A 22,969-nucleotide genomic window follows, 5' to 3' on the forward strand; every position below is an offset into this window, starting at 1 on the left:
TCATTGGACGCTTCACAGTGCAGATGGACAATGACCCAAAGCAGACTGCAAAAGCAACCAAAGAGTTTTTTAAGGGAAAGAAGTGGAATGTTCTGTAATGGCCAAGTCAATCACCTGACCTGAATCCGATTGAGCATTTCACTTGCTGAAGACAAAACTGAAGGGAAAATGCCCCAAGAACAAGCAGGAACTGAAGACAGTTGCAGTAGAGGCCTGGCAGAGCATCACCAGGGATGAAACCCAATGTCTGGTGATGTCTATGCGTTCCACACTTCAGGCTGTAATTGACTGCAAAGGATTTGCAACCTAGTATTAAAAAGTGAAAGTTTGATTTATGATTATTATTCTGTCCCATTACTTTTGGTCCATTAACAAGTGGGAGGCACATATGCAAACTGTTGAAATTCCTACACCGTTCACCTGATTTGGATGTAAATACCCTCAAATTAAAGCTGACAGTTTGCAGTTAAAGCACATCTTGTTAGTTTCATATCAAATCCATTGTGGTGGTGTATAGATCCAAAAATGTTAGAATTGTGTCGATGTCCCAATATTTATGGACCTGACTGTATATCCCTCTATGGTGTGTACTTGTCTCAATTAGGAGCATTAAGTGCCATTTTCTATATGCTGCCTCCTTCCTCTGCTATTTGCATGAGTCACTTTTGACATGTTTTCCTGACAGCAAGAGAACAGAAAAGTGACAGGGGAGGGAGCTCCAGCACACAGCCTGTGAATGACAACATCAGCTCTGTTGGTGAAGGGGGTATGTCCCTTCCATCCAATAAGCTGTTAGAACTCTCCTCACTGAGCTCTGAAGGAGGGTGATTTCAGCTCTCCGCCCCCTTTTCTTCTGACAGCTCAGACAAGAGGTATAAATTAGGCACTTTGAACAGCTGTAGAGAAGAGAAGACTGAAAATAAACAGGTACAACTTACATAGGAGGATTTCTTTCATCTCTGTGTATCACCTGAGGCCGGTCACTTCACTGGGTATATGAAAAGATTTAAAACCACTTTAAATGAAAGCTGGAATTAGGCTTTAGGCCTTCACTGGGTGTAAATGCTGAGCGAATGGGAGGCACTGGATATCAAATGAACTTTTGGAGTGGAGCAGAGCCTACTGAATACATTACAATGGCTCTGGTTAGGCAGTTCTCATAACATGAGAAGGCCTCTGGCCGGTATTTCAGATAAAGATCAAAGAATTTTGGAAGAGTAGTGCCATACCAAAGACCAAGAATGGAAGAGGAGTGCCATACCAAAGACCAAGAATGGAAGAGGAGTGCCATACCAAAGACCAAGAATGGAAGAGAGCCTACCTTACTAATATTTGGATTTACTTTGAACTATAACCCCCTTTGAGTCCAGCACATTGGTATGTTTAGTACCACATCAAGCCCTTTGGAAGGAGACCCTTAGAACCTTCAAATATTGGCTTGAACTTTTGGTATGGCGCTCTCTCTTCCAAAACTTCTTGAGTGATGGGTTCAGCCTGAGTTGTGGTGAGTGTAGTGACGGAGTGGGGTGCAGTTGGCGAGTTGACGGAAAGTCTTGCCTGGCTCGGATTCGGGTTCCTCTTTCTCTTCTCGTTCCTCTCTCTCCAAGGTGCTGCTGGCGGAGGAATCGCTGGACCCAGAACACAGCTCTTTCTCATTGACACTTTCATTTTTCTCTTCCTTCTCACTGAGATCTCCCTTTCCTGTGTCCAACAGAGGGGGATCAATACACACCCACCCAAGGGGCAGAGGAGAAACCATGCTCATAGGGGGGCACAGGGTGCATGCAAATCCCAGGCAGGGAGCAGGATAGAAGGACATGCCTACTGATCTATGGGTGGATGAGGTTGGATGGTGAAGGGACATGCATATTGGACAACAGTTAATGGGAAAGGCCTGGACTACATCGAGACTAGCACGGCAAGAAGCATTCGTTTAGTAGACCAGACAACAACATGCATGAACTGAGCAGAGAGCAAATGCAGCATTCTCTAGCCATGCAATGTGGTATTCTGTGTATGAGTAACTGCATTCAACACAACGCATGTCAAAGGGAAACTATTACTGCTGAGACGTGACCTCCACTTCTCTACCACACACAAGGTGGCCATGGTGTTAGGACTCACACTGGCTTTGGCTTTAACACACATTAAAGTGCCTACTGCTTCAACATGCTTTTTTGATGCTTTCAGCGATGCTTTTGCAATGGAGCAGCACAAGGAGCCAATCAGGTGTGCTGCTATCCAAGGAACAATGAGAAACTACCAAAAAAAGGTCTGGTTGTGGAACCAACCGGAATGAGCTTCAACTAATGAGCTTCCCCTTATAGGTATTTACCTACATGGGACCTGTGGAGAGTTGTACGATTTTTTCGTGTTTTGTTTTATACTTTTAATTTTGTCCGTGTTAATAAAGAAGTTTTCGTGCGCCATTGATCACCTTCTCCTTTGTTTGAATTATTTTTCTTGAGTATTTGCAAACCCCCACTGCCGGTTGAGTCCACAACTAGTCTTTTTTTTTGGTAGTTTCTCATTGGCTTGGTGTCTAGGGACTCCCGGAATACATATTTTTGTTTGATGATATATATTTTTAGGTACCTTGAGGCTTCTTTTTGGAAGAAGCATCCAAGGAATAAGCTGATGGAAGAAGAGAGCAGTAGAAGAGATGAGCTCTGCTGCTTCTCCTTTTACTGTCCTATCACAGGCTGTGGGAGGGACAAGACCCATAAGCGCCAGTAAACTGCAGCAGAGAAAAATCAGGTCTCCTCCCCTGCCAGCCCGGACTGTGCAGTGTGGCAAAGCTGTGAAAATTTTAGGACTGGCTGGACAGAAATACAAACCTCTTTGGCAGAAAACAGTTCCATATATGTATATATTCTATGTATTTAGCTGTGTGCCTGGAGTTCAGATTTAAAGCGGCGCTCCACCCAAAAGGGTAAGTTCCGCTTTAAGCCTTTGTCCCCTGCTCCCCATTAAAGATTGGCACCTTGGGGGAGCGGGGACCCGAATCTGACAGGTACCCACTCCCACTGCTATCGCCTAGGCAATCGGAAGTGGAAGTTGTCCTCCCCTTCCCTCCCCGTAGTCGCATGCGCAGTGGGCACCCAGCTGTGAAGCCGCAAGCTGTCACAGCCGGGTGCCCACACTGAAGATGCCGGCGACAGGGAGAGAAGACAGCTGGTGAAACCAGCCGTGGTGAGGACACCGCTGGACCGAGGGACAGGTAAGTGGCTGTATTTTAATGTCAGCAGCTACAGTTTTTGTAGCTGCTTTTATTTTTTTTTTCTTTCAGGTGGAACTCCGCTTAAATAACATCCTTCACTGCTAGCTAGAGATAGTTTCCCTTTACATGGTATAGGGCAGGGGTAGGCAACCTGAGAGCCGCAGGACTACAAGTTCCATCATGCCTCTGCAAGTCATAGCTGTAACTGTCAGTTTTGTAATCTTTGCAATGCCTCATGGGAAATGTAGTTCCACAACAGCTAGAGAGCCGCAGGTTGCCTACCCCTGGTATAAGGTGAGTAAGTAAGCATCCAGAGCCGTACCTTCATTCTGCTCTCCAAACTCATTGCCCTCCTCCGGCTGTTCACCCGCTGACTCTTCTTCCGCATTGCTGCCATTACGCACGGCTTCCGCCAAAATCTCCTGCCTTCCTTTGGACAAAGCGGACATTTTTTCCAGTTCGGTGGCCGCCAGATTCTCCAAAAAACGGTTTCTAAAGCAAAATACACATCAGATATTTACCTCCTGGGGTTAGTCAAAAAAATATCTTGAAATATTTTAAATCACCTGGAACTTGTAAAATTTAAAAGGCCTGAAAAGTCTAAAAGAAAATTATAAAGTGAGCATCACAAACACAACATATCTGTAAAAATCCCCGTGTGCGCACAGAAAACAAAGTACTTAACAAGTAGGAGATTCTGCTGTGTAAACCTCTGCACCTGCGCTACAGGTCCAGTAAAAAGCCAACAGAGGTTCTTGTATTTGCCCTGTATATATAAAAAAAAAAAAAAGAAATTGACTGGACTTTTGAGTTCATTTATAAAAAAAATATTCGTTATCTTCGGCATTTGCACAGGACCCATAAATGACCACTGTATTGTTTGTAATCTGATTATGTCCTACGATTGTCAGCTCCATCTAGTGGCCATAATGCATTATTTTTCTGAAATACCTAAAATAAAAAGCTCATTATAGCCACTGGATGGAGCTAAAGATCACAGGAGACAATCATATTTACAAACAGCTGAGATGTGAAGGACTACTCCTTCAGTGGATTCAGAAGGTATACCATTGTTAAAACGGAACCCCAGATATGGATTTCAATATATAGGTATATTGGATCAGTGAAAGTATGCACATCCCATACTTGTGGAAACAACTGTGGAAACAAGAGAATCGCTGTAGTAGTTGCCACTGCAGTTTTTTGGGTCCTGTGCAAAGCAGCTGCCGTGCTGCATTGTGAATGCAAATTCTATTTCAATAAAAGAAAACGTTTCGGGCATCTGCACCTACTTCATCAGGGCCAAGTGGCAGAATAGGCATTAGTGTGACATGAAGTACAACACTATCTGAGACCAAAAGCCAGGGATACTGGATAACCAAACTGAAATGGATACCTTACAAAGACATGCCAACCTGTCCTCCAAAGCAGCGTCCAATACATCCACCCATTGATTCTACCAATTAACCCCCGATGCAGAGGAAACAGCTCCTCGAAATGCGTTAGCTGTTTTCTTGAAACAAATGAATTCACATCTTCTGAATGCTTATTTTAATGAGCGAGTAGTCCCCCAAGTTTTGAGTGGTGCCCCCATTTTTTCCATTTTTCCTATATCTTCCACAAGGCTTGATACCTGGGCAAATTTTTCCTCCCCTCCTGTTCCTCTTGTGGATTACATATATACCGTGAGCCCTGTTTTTTGGATCTACAGACCCTCAATGAAATCAGACGGTCGGTTTATTGGTTCAATCAACACTCAACTCAGATAACATTGTTGGGTCATATATACGACTAGACAACAGGACAGTTCGTGATTTAAAAGTGGCGCACATACAGGCATGGCAGCCGTTTATAAAAAATACTTACTGGAACTTCTTCAAGATGGGTTTGTCCCCATACACATGATTGTTCCTGTCATCCCTGCAGGAAGATCAGGTTAGCGGCTCTTAATAGACGTATGGCATGCCTACACTCCGCACACCATGGGGGTAAGTGACAAAAGCATGCGGCTTCACACCACAAATGTTATCTGTTAAAAAAAGGGGGATATGCATAGAACTGGTGGAGGGGGGGGGGGTCACATGCTCACTTGTTCTCAAAGGCACAAATATGTTCCGCACCAAAAATTTGAAAAAAAAGTTCAGCTATCCATCTAAAATCTGTAATCCCTGTGTCAGCCTGGCTTTAGGTCATAAAATCTGAAGTTGAATGACTTGTGCATCTCATACGGTCATCTGCTCCCTGTCCTGACACCATGGGATTATGGGAAAGTCTGCAGGGTTGGAAGTCTTGAGGGCTCAGCGACAAAGGTGGAAGCCGTGATGCCTGAGGCAACAAGCCTTGACGGCCCCGCGACGGGGGTGGGAGCCTCGATGGCCCCGCGACGAGAGTGGGAGCCTCGATGGCCTCGCGACGAGGGTGGGAGCCTCGATGGCCTCGCGACGAGGGTGGGAGCCTCGATGGCCCCGCGACGAGGGTGGGAGCCTCGATGGCCCCGCGACGAGGGTGGGAGCCTCGATGGCCCCGCGACGGGGGTGGGAGCCTCGACGGCCCCGCGACGGGGGTGGGAGCCTCGACGGCCCCGCGACGGGGGTGGGAGCCTCGACGGCCCCGCGACGGGGGGGTGGAAGCCTAGACGGCCCAGCGACGGGGGGGGGTGGAAGCCTAGACGGCCCAGCGACGGGGGGGGGTGGAAGCCTCAATGGCCCAGCGACGGGGGTGGAAGCCTCAATGGCCCAGCGACGGGGGTGGAAGCCTCAATGGCCCAGCGACGGGGGTGGAAGCCTCAATGGCCCAGCGACGGGGGTGGAAGCCTCAATGGCCCAGCGACGGGGGTGGAAGCCTCAATGGCCCAGCGACGGGGGTGGAAGCCTCAATGGCCCAGCGACGGGGGTGGAAGCCTCAATGGCCCAGCGACGGGGGTGGAAGCCTCAATGGCCCAGCGACGGGGGTGGAAGCCTCAATGGCCCAGCGACGGGGGTGGAAGCCTCAATGGCCCAGCGACGGGGGTGGAAGCCTCAATGGCCCAGCGACGGGGGTGGAAGCCTCAATGGCCCAGCGACGGGGGTGGAAGCCTCAATGGCCCAGCGACGGGGGTGGAAGCCTCAATGGCCCAGTAACTTTACCCCCATGCAGGACAGTCACATGACCATCAAGGTTCTGATCCATATTTGCGAAGACGGGATTGTTGGAATCAAACTAGAGCTATTATTCATAAAGCATCAGCCGTATTATCTTCCTGCAAGCTGGCCCTGGTTGTGACGGCACCATCTCCTGAAATTCTTGAATAATTGCTTAAATAAAATGATAAAAATGATAAAAGTTGTAAGCTTTCTCAACTGTATCCAGAGAAAGGCAATGTGAATCCAGGACTCATGACGCTGGTTCCATTGACTGGAGATGCAGCCACAAGTCTTTGACCATTTCTCACGCGCTCTATGCTGTCATGGCAGCGGGATTGCTGTCTATTCTCTACTGAGTGCATTAAAAAAAAAAAAAAAAGTTTGGAGTTTCACTTTAAAACAGATGCTACTATTATATCTCATTTTTTCTGATTTATACCTACTGAGGAAAGCCATGTGGAGGCAGGTCAAAAGTGATCACACACAGAAGCTAAAATACAAACTCCTGCAGGTGCGCATGGCAGAAGGTTTACTTGCACAGCTATTGTAACCTAAGAACTGATTTTTTCATTGCTTTAAATCGCTGACTAATGAGAGATCTATAAAGGTAAAGATCTGTACAATAAACAGTCACAGGACTGACAGCCACACAAACAGCAAAATCCAAATATGATGCAACCGCAACAACCGACGGAGTCAAGATCCTCACGGATTTAAAGAACAGACAGTAAAGTTCTCACTAATTTATGGGAAACTTGTAAAGAAAAATATGGATGTTAAAACCTCCTGAAGAAAATGCCGGGCCGTCTTTGGTTTAAATACCTCTTAACCACTGACTAGGAAGAAGCAAGCAGCACAGGAACCTAAAAGTGAAGCCAGAAGTTCTAACACTTGTTGGGGGTTAGCGACTAAAAGTACAGAAGCCACTGGACGAGCAAGAGAGTCAGGCAACTGGCATTCTCCAGGGGAGGTCAGCAAATATGGCCTCCATATTCCTCCAGCACATTTTCCCTTTTCTGGAGTACTTGGCGCCTAATGCACTCCAGCTAAAGCCCAACCCAGCCCGGGGCACGCCAGCTAAAGCCCCACCCAGCCCGGGGCACGCCAGCTAAAGCCCCACCCAGCCCGGGGCACGCCAGCTAAAGCCCCACCCAGCCCGGGGCACGCCAGCTAAAGCCCCACCCAGCCCGGGGCACGCCAGCTAAAGCCCCACCCAGCCCGGGGCACGCCAGCTAAAGCCCCACCCAGCCCGGGGCACGCCAGCTAAACCCCGACCCAGCCCGGGGCACGCCAGCTAAAGCCCGACCCAGCCCGGGGCACGCCAGCTAAAGCCCGACCCAGCCCGGGGCACCCCAGCTAAAGCCCGACCCAGCCCGGGGCACCCCAGCTAAAGCCCGACCCAGCCCGGGGCACCCCAGCTAAAGCCCGACCCAGCCCGGGGCACCCCAGCTAAAGCCCGACCCAGCCCGGGGCACCCCAGCTAAAGCCCGACCCAGCCCGGGGCACGCCAGCTAAAGCCCGACCCAGCCCGGGGCACGCCAGCTAAAGCCCGACCCAGCCCGGGGCACTCCAGCTAAAGCCCGACCCAGCCCGGGGCACTCCAGCTAAAGCCCGACCCAGCCCGGGGCACTCCAGCTAAAGCCCGACCCAGCCCGGGGCACTCCAGCTAAAGCCCGACCCAGCCCGGGGCACTCCAGCTAAACCCCGATCCAGCCCGGGGCACTCCAGCTAAACCCCGATCCAGCCTGGGGCACTCCAACTAAACCCAAGCCTTCCAATCAGCCCATCTTGCAGATCCGAAAATACGTATGCAAATGCACCGGGATTTCGGAGGAGCAGCAGTTATGCCCACTAGGAGTCAGGTTAGGGGCTCTCAATGAACACGCCTACATCCCACTTACCAATGGATGATTGCATTTGGCTTCACTACCAGTGACAATGCTACTATAGAAGCTTCATAAGGCCAACTTCCAGTTTCACATGGCTGATGGGATCTTCTAACCTTTTCTTCTAGGGTGTGAAGAGACTGGGCTTTGCCAGGGTACACAGCTCACAAAGCACTGGATACTTCACAAGTTGGCAAGAAACCGAATGGTTCCCATTAATTAGGACTTGTCAATGCAAAGCCATTTTTGAGGAATGACAAGTCTTGCATGCCTTAACAACCACTTGTAGGACTAGTAGTTCCCCTACAGCGGGACATTGGCAGTTGTGCCCGCTCGTTATACACACTCCGATTATGACACCACAGGGACAGCAATGTTTTACAAATGATGCCGGTTATAAAAACACACAACGGTTCCATTTGCCATAGTAAAACACACGCAGAGCCATAACAGAACTGTGGGGAAAAAACAAGAGGCTGGTAGTACGGGGAATAACACCAAGTGCAAAGGGTTATGGGGTGCACTCTGAAGGCACTTACCAAACAGCATCAGTTTGGGGGACTCTGGAAAGAGAAAGGAATCAGAGACAGGACAAAGTTTAAGAATGAAAATGACAGTATAGAGGTAAAGGATAACTGCACCAGATATCTTATATCTATTTGTTAGGGACCCAAAAAATGAGATGCTTTTCATCCAATAGTGAATTACAACCACAGCTGGGCTGTATGGCAGCCAATCACCACAAGGGTTCCATTGAATTCTAAAGTTCCTTCCATTGTTGCTAGGAGTTCCTTGAGCTGTGACTAAAAGACCTCCCTATCTGATGGTGCCTGCATAGCTCTGGGGCAACGCCACTTGGCAGAATCAGCAGCGTGGCATCAATGATCTTTTTGATCAGCCATTCTCAATCAGGGTTCCTTCAGAGGCTGCTAGGAGTTCCTTGAGCTGTAAAGAATTGACCACCCAGTAGATGGTGCCAGCATAGTTCCAGGGTCAACGTATGGCAGTAATGATATTTTTGCACAGCCATTCTCAACATGGGTTAATTAAGAGGTTTTCGGAGTTCCTTGAGCTATGACTAACTGCAGGCACCATCCGATGGGCGATCAAAGCACTGGGGCCAACACCACTTGGCAGAATCAGTGGCATGGCACCAATGATATTTTTGATTAGCCATTCTTAGCTAGGATTCCATGGAACCCTTGGGTTCATCCAAAGATTGCTAGGGGTTCCTTAAGCTGTGACCAATTGACCACCCTATCTGATAGTGCCTGCATAGTTCCAGTGCGGTCACTTGTCAGAACCAGCGGCCTGGCACCAATGATCTTTTTGATCATCCATTCTCAACCAGGGTTCCATGAAACCTTTGGGCTCCTCCAGAGCTTGCTAGGGGTTCCTTGAGCGGTTACCAAATTGACCGCCCCATCTGATATTGCATGCATAATAATGGTGCCAATGTCATTTGGCAGAACCAGAGGCACCAATGATTTTTTTGATCAGCTACTCTCAACCGGAGTTCCTTCAGAGGTTGCAAGGTGTTCCTTGAGCTGTGACTAACTGACCCCCTATCAGATGCTGCCCACAAAGTTCGAGGACCAACACCACTTGGCAGAACCAGTGGCATTGCACCAATTATATTTTTCCATGGAACCCTTGAGTCCTTCTAAAGGTTGCTAGGGGATCACTGACCGCCCCATCTGATAAGGCCTACATCGTTCTAGTGCCAATGTCACTGGGCAGAACCAGCAGCATGGCACCAATGATAGTTTTGATCACCCATTCTCAAGTGGGATTCCACAGACTCCTTGGGTTCCTCCTGAGGTTGCTAGGGGACCAAATGACCATCCAATCTGATGGTGCTTGCATAGTACCATGGCCACTGCCACTTGGCAGGACCAGCAGCATGGCACCAATGATCTGTTTGATCACCCATTCTCAAGTGGGATCCACAGACTCCTTGGGTTCCTCCTGAGGTTGCTAGGGGACCAAATGACCATCCAATCTGATGGTGCTTGCATAGTATCATGGCCATTGCCACTTGGCAGAACCAGTAGGATGGCACCAATGATCTTTTTAGCTGCCAGTAAGGGTGGCTTTCTGACCACCACTGTAATGTAGAAATTCTTCCCACTGACTACCAATGTAGGGAACATTTTCCCCACTGATCCCCAATCAATTAGTTTTGGCAGGGATTCCATGAGGCCAGAAAATGATTTAAAGAGTTCCTCTGTAGTTAGAGAGTTGAAATAGTAAGTTATAAAGAAATTTCATAGATAGGACTAAGGCATAGCTAACGGGAGCTACCAAATGGCAGGACTGGAAATTTTCAGCCAACCACCAATGGTTATACAAAATACAGAATATACAATGTGCAGAGCAGTCAGCCTCTGCATCATTCCCTGCACAACCGAATGTCTCCAGCCATTATTATACCTTCATAGCCCCGGCATATTCAGGGCTGTACAGAGAACACTGAAGCATTCACAATGCTCCCTTCCGCAGAAGAAAAGCTCGAACTCTGATGTCTCTGCTATGGACAGACACAATGCTATTCATCTGGCCTATTATGCAGCTCCTTACAACAACACGGCCAGTTACATCAGCCTCTGCGTCAGAGGAGCTTTGAATCAAATATTCCCATCCCATTATGCAGTACTACTATTAAAGGGAACATCTATTCTTTTCATTGCAAAATCGATCAATAATTTCATCGATATGGCAAAAAGTAAAAAAAAAAAAAAAATTCTAAGCATAATTTGTAAATTTACCTCTCTACCCCTCACCTCACCCCTTCATTCTCCGCCCGTATCACCCACCTACTGAACGACATATCGGACTAGATGTCGCTCTACTTCCTCAAACTGAACCTTTCCAAAACCGAGCTCCTAATTTTCCCCCCTGCCTGCACCCCCCCGACCCACCCTCTCCATCACGACCAACAACGCCACCATCAGTCCCACCACGCAAGCCAAGGTCCTAGGTGTCATCCTAGACCAGCAATGGGCAAACTACGGCCCGGCGGACCTTTTAATCCGGCCCGCGGAGCTAGGCTCCTCTCAGTCCGCCCTGAAGACCGGTGTAGCATGAAAATCTGTCTCCTATGAGGATCTGTCCCCCTCGACGTATCTGCGCATGTGCCGGAGATCGCCGATCGGCTGCCAATGCCTGAAACTGGCACATGCGCAGATACGTCGAGGGGGACAGATCCTCATAGGAGACAGATTTTCATGCTACACCGGAACGGCGCGGGAAGACGGCGAGAGGAACGCGCGGAGCAAAGGTAAGTGAATTGACACAGGGGGGACTTGGGGACTTAATATGGGGGATGAATTAATATGGGGGATGAATTACTATAGGGGGGATGAATTACTATATGAGGGATGAATTACTATGGGGGATGAATTACTATGGGGGATGAATTACTATATGGGGGATGAATTACTATAGGGGGGATGAATTACTATATGGGGGATGAATTACTATATGGGGGATGAATTACTATATGGGGGATGAATTACTATATGGGGGATGAATTACTATATGGGGGATGAATTACTATATGGGGGATGAATTACTATATGGGGGATGAATTACTATAGGGGGGATGAATTACTATAGGGGGGATGAATTACTATGGGGGATGAATTACTATATGGGGGATTAATTACTATGCTTACTATGGGGGAATATTACTATACTTACTATGGATGACACATACACATCATTCATCTACTCTTGGTCCGGCCCCCGGGTCCAATATATGAACCCAATGCGGCCCTCAAGTCAAAAAGTTTGCCCACCCCTGTCCTAGACTCTAACCTGTCCTTCCAACCCCATGCCCAATCGCTGACTACCGCATGCCGGCTCCACCTCCGCAACATCTCCAAAATACGTTCGTTCCTAACCCCAGACACTACTAAACAACTCGTTCACTCCCTTATTATCTCACGCCTGGACTACTGCAACTCCCTTCTCACTGGCCTACCCCAAAACAAGCTATCTCCGCTCCAGTCTATCCTGAACTCAGTGGCCAGACTCATCCACCTTACCAGCCGATCCACTTCTGCCACCCCCCTCTGTCATTCCCTCCACTGGCTCCCGATTGCCCAACGCATCAAATTCAAACTACTAACACAGACATACAAGGCCTTTCATGCCGCTGCCCCAAACTACCTCAACGACCTGATACCCAAATACCACCCTACCCGTAATCTTCGCTCCTCGCAAGACCTCCTACTCTCTAGCTCCCTGGTCTCCATCTCCCACGCCCAACTGCAGGACTTCTCCAGAGCTTCCCCCGTCCTCTGGAACTCACTTCCCCAATCCATCAGATTGTCCCCTACCCTCCTCACCTTTAGGCGCACCCTGAAAACCCATCTCTTCAGGGAAGCCTACCCCACCCTCACCTAACAGCCGATCCCCTCCACTCCTCACTCCATTCCATCCCCCACAGCCATCTCCTCCTGTACCACTATCCCCTCCCTCCTAGACTGTAAGCTCGAAAGGGCAGGGCCCTCTAACCCTCGTGTATTGTGTATTGTTTTGTTACTGTATTGTCTCATGTCTTGTCCCCCATTCTAATGTACAGCACTGAGCAAACCCTTTGGCGCTATATAAATACTCTATAATAATAATTATATGTGTATTTAGAAGCATCAATATGATCTCATAACATATTCAGGCACCACTTCCTACTTTGCAGTGCTGCACAATGGTTGTGCTTTACTGCTCCTTCCCACAAGCCTCTGAGTCAGCCAACTAACTAAAAACAATGCACTCCCCGTGTGGCTGATATCTCACAAAACATTAAATGGAGGTGCAGAGATTGCACTGAGCTCCTGAAAGCTCCCTCTGGTGGATAATCAGTAAATCCTGACACTTAAATTATGTGTGAGCAAAGTAATAAAAACAAAAAATAATAAAAACATACACGCCTTCAATACAGCTTAAATATCTGATGATCCTGCCATGAATCCAGTGAGCCAACAACAAAGCCTCTGCTGCACTAAAATTCTAAGCAGTGTTGTCAGCCCTGCCCAGTTTTCTTCTGCTGAACTACAGAACCCCCCCCTCCTTTTCATAACAAAAGGAGGAGGTGAACTGTACCCCAGCAGAGGTGAATTCAGGCAGAGCTGACAACACGGCTGGGGATTTCGGTGCAGCAGACTCATCTGTGTCATCGCACTACAGGAAGGTACAACCTCACTGCATTTCTGGCAGATCAACTGATATTTTGATGTACTTGCAGCAATCCTAAAATGGAAAAATGTGGGAAAATGAGCAAATATCGCAAAGATCTACAGAACATTTATTTATTTTTTTTGGCCAAACATTTTAAATGAAATATAAAAGGGCAAAAAACGTGAAAGTCAAATAAAAGTTGACAACATGGAAGCCTTCCTCGGTACCAGAGGAGCTTACGCTCAAAATGTTTTGTTTAGTTTTATTTATATATTGATCTATATATTGATCTATCATCCATCCATCCATCTACCATCCATCTACCATACATCATCCATCTACCATCCATCCACCCATCTACCATCCATCAATCCACCACCCATCCATCCACCCATCTACCATCCATCAATCCACCACCCATCCATCCACCCATCTACCATCCATCAATCCACCACCCATCCATCCACCCATCTACCATCCATCAATCCACCACCCATCCATCCACCCATCTACCATCCATCAATCCACCACCCATCCATCCACCCATCTACCATCCATCCACCCATCTACCATCCATCCAGCCATCCACCATCCACCCATCTACCATCCATCCACCATCCATCCATCTACCATCCATCCATCTGCCATCCATCCATCTACCATCCATCCATCTACCATCCATCTACCATCCCTCCGTCCATCCAGCCATCCACCATCCAGCCATCCACCATCCAGCCATCCACCATCCAGCCATCCACCATCCAGCCATCCACCATCCAGCCATCCACCATCCAGCCATCCACCATCCAGCCATCCACCATCCATCCATCCACCATCCATCCATCTACCATCCATCCATCTACCATCCATCCATCTACCATCCATCCATCTACCATCCATCCATCTACCATCCATCTACCATCCATCCATCTACCATCCATCTACCATCCCTCCGTCCATCCAGCCATCCACCATCCAGCCATCCACCATCCAGCCATCCACCATCCAGCCATCCACCATCCAGCCATCCACCATCCAGCCATCCACCATCCAGCCATCCACCATCCAGCCATCCACCATCCATCCATCCACCATCCATCCATCCACCATCCATCCATCTACCATCCATTCATCTACCATCCATCCATCTACCATCCATCCACCTACCAACCATCCATCTACCAACCATCCATCCATCTACCATCCATCCATCTACCATCCATCCATCTACCATCCATCCATCTACCATCCATCCACCTACCAACCATCCATCCATCTACCATCCATCCATCTACCATCCATCCACCTACCAACCATCCATCCACCTACCAACCATCCATCCATCCATCTACCATCCATCCATCTACCATCCATCCATCTGCCATCCACCCATCTGCCATCCACCCATCTGCCATCCACCCATCTGCCATCCACCCATCTGCCATCCACCCATCTGCCATCCACCCATCTGCCATCCACCCATCTGCCATCCACCCATCTGCCATCCACCCATCTGCCATCCACCCATCTGCCATCCACCCATCTGCCATCCACCCATCTGCCATCCACCCATCTACCATCCACCCATCTACCATCCACCCATCTACCATCCACCCATCTACCATCCACCCATCTACCATCCACCCATCTACCATCCATCCACCTACCATCCACCCATCTACCAACCATCCACCCATCTACCAACCATCCACCCATCTACCAACCATCCATCTATCTACCATCCATCCAGCCATCCACCATCCATCCATCTACCATCCATCCATCTACCATCCATCCATCTACCATCCATCCATCTACCATCCATCCATCTACCATCCATCCATCCATCCATCCATCCACCATCCATCTACCATCCATCTACCATCCATCCATCTACCCACCCATCCACCCACCTACCTATCTCTATATATATATTTTTCCAATGTATTCTCTATATATGTAAAAATGTTATTATGTTGTTTGTAAGATTTTTAATAAACATTTACACTCAAATGTCTTCATGACAGTCATGTACACTATTATTCACATAGGTTTCCCCAGATACACCCCAGCACCTTACCAGTCACCTGAGTCACTGCACCAGAGGAGCTTGCAATCTAATGTCCCTTCCACAGTCACTAACATTCATCATTACAGGTCTGACATATTTGGAGGGTCTAAAAATAAGACAATTAGGCTCCATGCACACTAGCAGTTTTTTTAAGCTCAAAAGACGCTGGTAATAGCATTTTTTAGTAGTGTTTTAGTGGCGTTTAGCAGCATTAGTGTTTTAAAGTACATGTAGAGGGAAAAAAAAAGATAGAAAAAAAAGCTGTTGTTAGGAGCACTTTAGTAGTTTTTTTTTCTGCTGGAAAAACGCTCCAAAAAACTCTACAAAAACCTTTTTTTTCTGCTCCTAGACGCTGAAGCTCAAAAAATGCTAACCAGCCTAAAGTAGTGTGCATGGACACATAGGATGACACTATCTCGCTTCTAGGAGCAGAAAACAAATATGCTGATAATAGCTTCTAGGAGCTTAATAAAACTCCAGTGTGCATTAACCAGACAAATCTGTTCATGCACCAGAAGAGCTTGCAATCTAATGTCGGTTTTACATTCATTACTATAGGACTTTAAAAAGGCACTTAACCGGTCAAAGCAGTTCACTGCACCAGAAGAGCTTGCAATCTAATATCCCTTTTAAAATCACTCGTATTCATTACTACAGGTCTGACATATGGGAAGGGTTTATAAAAAGCAATTGACCAGATACATCCATCCATGCACCAGAGAAGCTTGCAATCTAATGTCCCTTCCACAGTCACATATTAGTCGTTACTATAGAAATAACCTATCTGGAGCATTTAAAAAAGGACATTAATGAGTCAAAGCCATTCATTGCACCAGAGGAGCTTGCAATCTAATGTCCCTTGCATATTACTCATTACTAGACAGCATTTTAAAAACAAAAGCCATTTGACCAGTCAAAGCCGTTCATTGCACCAGAGGAGCTTGCAATCTAATATTGGTTTTACATTCATTACTATAGGACTTTAAAAAGGCACTTAACTGGTCAAAGCAGTTCATTGCACCAGGAAAGCTTGCAATCTAATGTCCCTTCCAGAGGCACACATTATTGATTACTATAGAAATAACCTATTCGGAGCATTACTGAAAAAAAAAAAAGACTTTTATCCAGTCCAAGCTGTCCATTACACCAGAGGAGCTTGCAATCTAATGTCCCTTCCACAGTCACATATTAGTCGTTACTATAGAAATAACCTATCTGGAGCATTTAAAAAAGGACATTAATGAGTGACAGACGTTCATTGCACCAGAGGAGCTTGCAATCTAATGTCCCTTGCATATTATTCATTAGTAGACAGCATTTACAAAAAAAAAAAAAAAACTCCATTTGACCAGTCAAAGCCGTTCATTGCACCAGAGGAGCTTGCAATCTAATGTCGGTTTTACATTCATTAGTATTCATTACTATAGGACTTTAAAAAGGTCCTTAACCAGTCAAAGCAGTTTGTTGAACCAGAGGAGCTTGCAATCTAATGCCCCTTGCATATCATTCATTACTAGATAGCATTTAAAAAAAATCCATTTGACCAGTCGAAGCCGTTGACTGCACCAGAGGAGCTTGCAATCTATCATCTAATGTACACTTACTTTTCATACAAATAAGTACCGTGTTCCTGCACCCCATACATATGATTTTGCCCCAAATGTTAGAAATCAAACCATAATCCAGCGAATCACAGAAGTACAGGCTGATGACCTCATGAGTGGAGGGTGTTTGTCGCGGAGGGCGTCCATGTACTGAAGGTCTTTGAGCGTCCATGCCTTGGATGGCAGCTCTACCCCAGCATGGGCTCCACAGGTGAGATCCCACCCGATACATCCAGATTGTCCTCCTGCCCCCCGCACAGCAGGACTCACCTTCACATCGTGTCCCCCCGGGGCCCAGGCCGAATACGCGGTCCCGAATGGAGAGGCCTGGGGAGAAAGCCTCGGCCATTGGCATGGAAACCAGGAGATGACAAAAGGCAGCCCGCTCCACCCCATCCCCCTTTCTGGAGGCTCACAAGAGCCCACCGCAAGCAGCTCAGCAATTTACAGCCTGCAGACCGGCTTCCATTATCCACAATGACACCAGGCAGGTGCCGGCACCCTGCTCTGCTCGGGGCCCACACGGGTAACCAAATGAGGGGGGGGAATCCACCCACGGGGCCCGAAACTATCCGTCTGCGCACATGTAACGCCTGTGGGCTCCAAACATCAGCTGATTGCAGAGGAACGCATTGCGTGGCTGTTGGTCATCTGTATGTACCAAGACTAATCCCCCCAAAATCTGGGGGGGGGATGGGTGCCCCACAGTTTGCAGCACAGTCCTGATATGTACTGTATGTATGGACTCCGCACAGTCCCACTTCTCCTGTCCTGGATGCTGGATGTCATTCTCGGTATCTGTCCTTATTCTGTATGTATGGACTCTGCACAGTCCCACTTCTGTCCTGAATGCCGGATGGAATGCTCGGTATCTGTCCTTGTTCTGTAAGTATGGATTCTGCACAGTCCCACTTCTGTCCTGGATGCCGGGTGGAATTCTCGATATCTGCAGAGTCCATACATACAGAATAAGGACAGATACCGATAATGACACCCGGCATCCAGGACAGGAGAAGTGGGACTGTGCAGAGTCCATACATACAGAATAAGGATACAGTCCCACTTCTGTCCTGGATGCCGGGTGTCATTATCGGTATCTGTCCTTATTCTGTATGTATGGACTCTGCACAGTCCCACTTCTCCTGTCCTGGATGCCGGGTGGAATTCTCGGTATCTGTCCTTATTCTGTATGTATGGACTGTGCACAGTCCCACTTCACCTGTCCTGGATGCCGGGTGGAATTTTCGGTATCTGTCCTTATTCTGTATGTATGGACTCTGCACAGCCCCACTTCTCCTGTCCTGGATGCCGAGCGGAATTCTCGGTATCTCCTCTTATTCTGTATGTATGGACTCTGCACAGTCCCACTTCTGTTCTGGATGCCGGGTGGAATTCTCGATATCTGCAGAGTCCATACATACAGAATAAGGACAGATACCGATAATGACACCCGGCATCCAGGACAGGAGAAGTGGGACTGTGCAGAGTCCATACATACAGAATAAGGATACAGTCCCACTTCTGTCCTGGATGCCGGGTGTCATTATCGGTATCTGTCCTTATTCTGTATGTATGGACTCTGCACAGTCCCACTTCTCCTGTCCTGGATGCCGGGTGGAATTCTCGGTATCTGTCCTTATTCTGTATGTATGGACTGTGCACAGTCCCACTTCACCTGTCCTGGATGCCGGGTGGAATTTTCGGTATCTCCTCTTATTCTGTATGTATGGACTCTGCACAGTCCCACTTCTGTTCTGGATGCCGGGTGGAATTATCGGTATCTGCAGAGTCCATACATACAGAATAAGGACAGATACCGAGAATGACACCCGGCATCCAGGACAGAAGTGGGACTGTACAGAGTCCATACATACAGAATAAGGATACAGTCCCACTTCTGTCCTGGATGCCGGGTGTCATTATCGGTATCTGTCCTTATTCTGTATGTATGGACTCTGCACAGTCCCACTTCTCCTGTCCTGGATGCCGGGTGGAATTCTCGGTATCTGTCCTTATTCTGTATGTATGGACTGTGCACAGTCCCACTTCACCTGTCCTGGATGCCGGGTGGAATTTTCGGTATCTGTCCTTATTCTGTATGTATGGACTCTGCACAGCCCCACTTCTCCTGTCCTGGATGCCGAGCGGAATTCTCGGTATCTCCTCTTATTCTGTATGTATGGACTCTGCACAGTCCCACTTCTGTTCTGGATGCCGGGTGGAATTATCGGTATCTGCAGAGTCCATACATACAGAATAAGGACAGATACCGAGAATGACACCCGGCATCCAGGACAGAAGTGGGACTGTACAGAGTCCATACATACAGAATAAGGACAGATACTGGGAATTCCACCCAACATACAAGACAGGAGAAGTGGGACTGTGCAGAGTTCATACATACAGAAGATTGTAAGCTCTGAGGAGCAGGGCCCTCGATCCCCTCATGTTTTGCATTGTATTGGTATTGTTCTGTCACATGTTCTGTCCCCCTTTGTAATGTACAGCGCTGAGCGAACTATTGGCGCTTTATAAATACTGTATAATAATAATAATAATAAGGACACAGTCCCACTTCTGTCCTGGATGCTGGGTGTCATTCCCGGTATCTGTCCTTATTCTGTATGTATGGACTCTGCACAGTCCCACTTCTCCTGTCCTGGATGCCGGGTGTCATTCTCGGCATCTGGTTTTATTTTGGGGACACACTGCTGGGCGAGCACCCAGTATACTATTTATATCAGGTACTTATATAACGGCAGCAATTTACGCAGCGCTTTACATATATATTGTACATTCACATCAGTCCCTAACCCTCAAGGGGTGTACAATCTAAGGTCCCTAACCCTCAAGGGGTGTACAATCTAAGGTCCCTAACTCACAGTCATACATACACATACTAGGGACAATGTAGACAGGAGTCAATTCACCTCCCAGCTTGTCTTTGGAGTGTGGGAGGAAACCGGAGTACCCGGAGGAAACCCACGCAGGAACAGGGAGAACATGCAAACTCCAGGCAGGTGGTGCCGTGGTTGGGATTCAAACCTACGACCCGAGTACTGCCAGGCGGATGTGCTAACCACTATATATAATCAGAAGATTAAGGAAAGGTGATTGTCGATCAATCTGGGGCAGACTGACCCTTTAACTGTAACATACAACTGTGGTCGGCAGTCGTCATAGACAAGATGGCAGTAGACAACTCACTTAAATATCCCCCGATCGGCGACCACGGGCAAATTGTCTGCCTCCAGGGCGGATTTAGACAGGGAGATGTTGCAGCTGCTGCTGTGAGTGCCGACACTTTCAGGGCTCAACCTGCACAAAAGGGAAAAGGGTTTGTGTTACATTGTTGCTTGTATTGACAGTCACAAACATTGTATGCAGTAAAAACGTATTCACATTAACAGACGCCTAAAGAAAGATCTCTCAGTTCTGTGAAGAAAAAAAAAATTAAAAAGTAAACTGTGAGATGCACTGAGATCTGCACATCGGCACCGTGTCTCAGCGCACAGCAACGGCCATGCGTTCAGAGCAGCCCATGTGAAACAGGTATAGATGCATGTCCACAACTGTCCCATAGGTGGCAGCACTGAACTGCTTAAAGAGGTTGCACACCTCAGACATGAAATATGAACAAAGCACGTTCCTCCATAGTGTGTGCTTGTCTCAATCCAGAGCACTAAGTGTCATTTCTGTCTGCTGCCTTGTTCCTCTGCTATCTGCCTGGGTCACTCCTGAGAAATTTTCCTTACACCAAGAGGTGTCAGCTCGCAGTCTGTGATTGACAGCCTCAGCTCTGTTCCTGTGTGCCATGTGAAGGGGGGTGTGTCCCTTCCCTCCCATCAGCTTTCAGCGAGCTCTGCAGGTGTGTCCCTTCCCTCCTATCAGCTCTCAGGAAGCTCTGCAGGTGTGTCCCTTCCCTCCCATCAGCTTTCAGCGAGCTCTGCAGGTGTGTCCCTTCCCTCCTATCAGCTCTCAGGAAGCTCTGCAGGTGTGTCCCTTCCCTCCTATCAGCTCTCAGCGAGTTCTGCAGGTGTGTCCCTTCTCTCCTATCAGCTCTCAGCGAGCTCTGCAGGTGTGTCCCTTCCCTCTTGTCAGCTCTCAGCGAGCTCTGCGGGTGTCCCTTCCCTCCTGTCAGCTCTCAGCGAGCTCTGCGGGTGTCCCTTCCCTCCTGTCAGCTCTCAGCGAGCTCTGCAGGTGTGTCCCTTCCCTCCCATCAGCTCTCAGCGGGCTCTGCAGGTGTGTCCCTTCCCTCCCATCAGCTCTCAGCGGGCTCTGCAGGTGTCCCTTCCCTGCTATCCGCTCTCAGGGAGCTCTGCAGGTGTGTCCCTTCCCTCCTATCAGCTCTCAGCGAGTTCTGCAGGTGTGTCCCTTCCCTCCTGTCAGCTCTCAGCGAGCTCTGCAGGTGTGTCCCTTCCCTCCTGTCAGCTCTCAGCGAGCTCTGCAGGTGTCCCTTCCCTGCTATCAGCTCTCAGCGAGCTCTGCGGGTGTGTCCCTTCCCTCCTATCAGCTCTCAGCGAGCTCTGCGGGTGTGTCCCTTCCCTCCTGTCAGCTCTCAGCGAGCTCTGCAGGTGTGTCCCTTCCCTCCTGTCAGCTCTCAGCGAGCTCTGCAGGTGTGTCCCTTCCCTCCTATCAGCTCTCAGCGAGCTCTGCAGAATATAACTTCAGCTTCCCGCCCTGTTTTCTGAAAGCTCAGACATGCTGTATAAATTCTGGACTTTGAATGGTTGTAGAGAAGAGAATATCGCAGATAAACAGGTACAACGTATGTAGGAGGATTTATTTAATCTCTGTGTATCACCTGAGGCCAGTCACTTCATTGCGTATATGGAAGGATTTCCAACCACTTTAATGTACACATTGTACAAGGAAAAGGGCACTTCCGCATCTAACCTCCTCTCATTACCTATGCAGCTACTTCTATAAAAACCTCTATACTTCTATAAAATACTAAAAATATAATAATAATAATAATACAAAAAAAAAAATATTATTTTTTATTATTGGTATTATAATACAATTAAATAATAATTGGTATATTGGTAATAATACAATTAAAATACAAATAATAAAAATTATAATAAAATAATTCTATAAAAATAATAATAATAATACAAATACTATATTAATAATATAATAAATTAAAAAAATTATAAAAATAGATTATAATATTAATAAAAAATAATAATAAAAATATAATAATATATTACAAAAAATATTAATAATAAAAAAATATAACAACACTTCTATAAAAAACTTCTCTATAAAACCTCCATCCTTCCATTGTGTGCCATCTATTGGGCCATTCAAGCTGCGCACATGCGCGCTCTCGCCTTCTCTAGCGTCACTGGTTGAGCTCAGCTACAGGATGGCGTACGCACATACTGAACGCACGTTCAGGTTCAATACTGAAGATGTGAACTTTGGATTGAATAACCCAATAGGCTGATTTTGCTGTTAAATTTCAGACCCCACACAGCGGAGCATCACTTACTCCTCCGGGGAAGAGACGTCGGGGGACTGGACATCGGGGGACTGGACCTCTGGGCTGCTCTCTCCGGCACTAGGAGGGGGACTCGGAGGCTGAGAATTCTCCACCGGTGGCTCTTTGGGCGGTGAAGGTGGCAGAATGCACACCGTAGGCCTCTGAAAGTCTCTCGGTTTATAAGCAGACTGCACTGGGGTGATGTTCTCCACAGGGGGCGCTGCTGGCGAAGTAACATTGGTTTTGGCCCACAACTCAGCACTGTTGCCCATGGACCGCCTCGGGCGCCGGACCTCTTCGCCCCCTAGTGAATTCTTCCTCCGATCCTTGCGGGGGCCGCTGGAAGACTCCTCGCTATCACCGTCCTCGAGTCTTAGGGCGCTCTGCACAAAACACA

The 22,969-nt window shown here is 47.8% G+C and overlaps 1 protein-coding gene across 1 annotated transcript in view; it reads right to left on the reverse strand.

The window, feature by feature from the left end:
* The window catches only part of FHOD1 (formin homology 2 domain containing 1), a 154,270-nt gene that overhangs the window by 35,055 nt on the left and 96,246 nt on the right, over nucleotides 1-22,969 (reverse strand). The window contains exons 11-16 of the mRNA XM_089666909.1: nucleotides 22,582-22,955; nucleotides 20,292-20,402; nucleotides 8,768-8,791; nucleotides 5,087-5,140; nucleotides 3,543-3,712; nucleotides 1,558-1,701 (exon numbers count right to left, since the gene is read on the reverse strand). Of these exons, the coding sequence (XP_089523035.1) occupies nucleotides 1,558-1,701; nucleotides 3,543-3,712; nucleotides 5,087-5,140; nucleotides 8,768-8,791; nucleotides 20,292-20,402; nucleotides 22,582-22,955 (877 nt within the window). The remainder of the gene's footprint in view (nucleotides 1-1,557; nucleotides 1,702-3,542; nucleotides 3,713-5,086; nucleotides 5,141-8,767; nucleotides 8,792-20,291; nucleotides 20,403-22,581; nucleotides 22,956-22,969) is intronic.

This window comes from Staurois parvus, unplaced genomic scaffold (assembly GCF_062004578.1).
Source record: "Staurois parvus isolate SC_StPar_1 unplaced genomic scaffold, SC_StPar_1.0 ptg002904l, whole genome shotgun sequence".
Lineage (NCBI taxonomy): Eukaryota > Metazoa > Chordata > Amphibia > Anura > Ranidae > Staurois > Staurois parvus.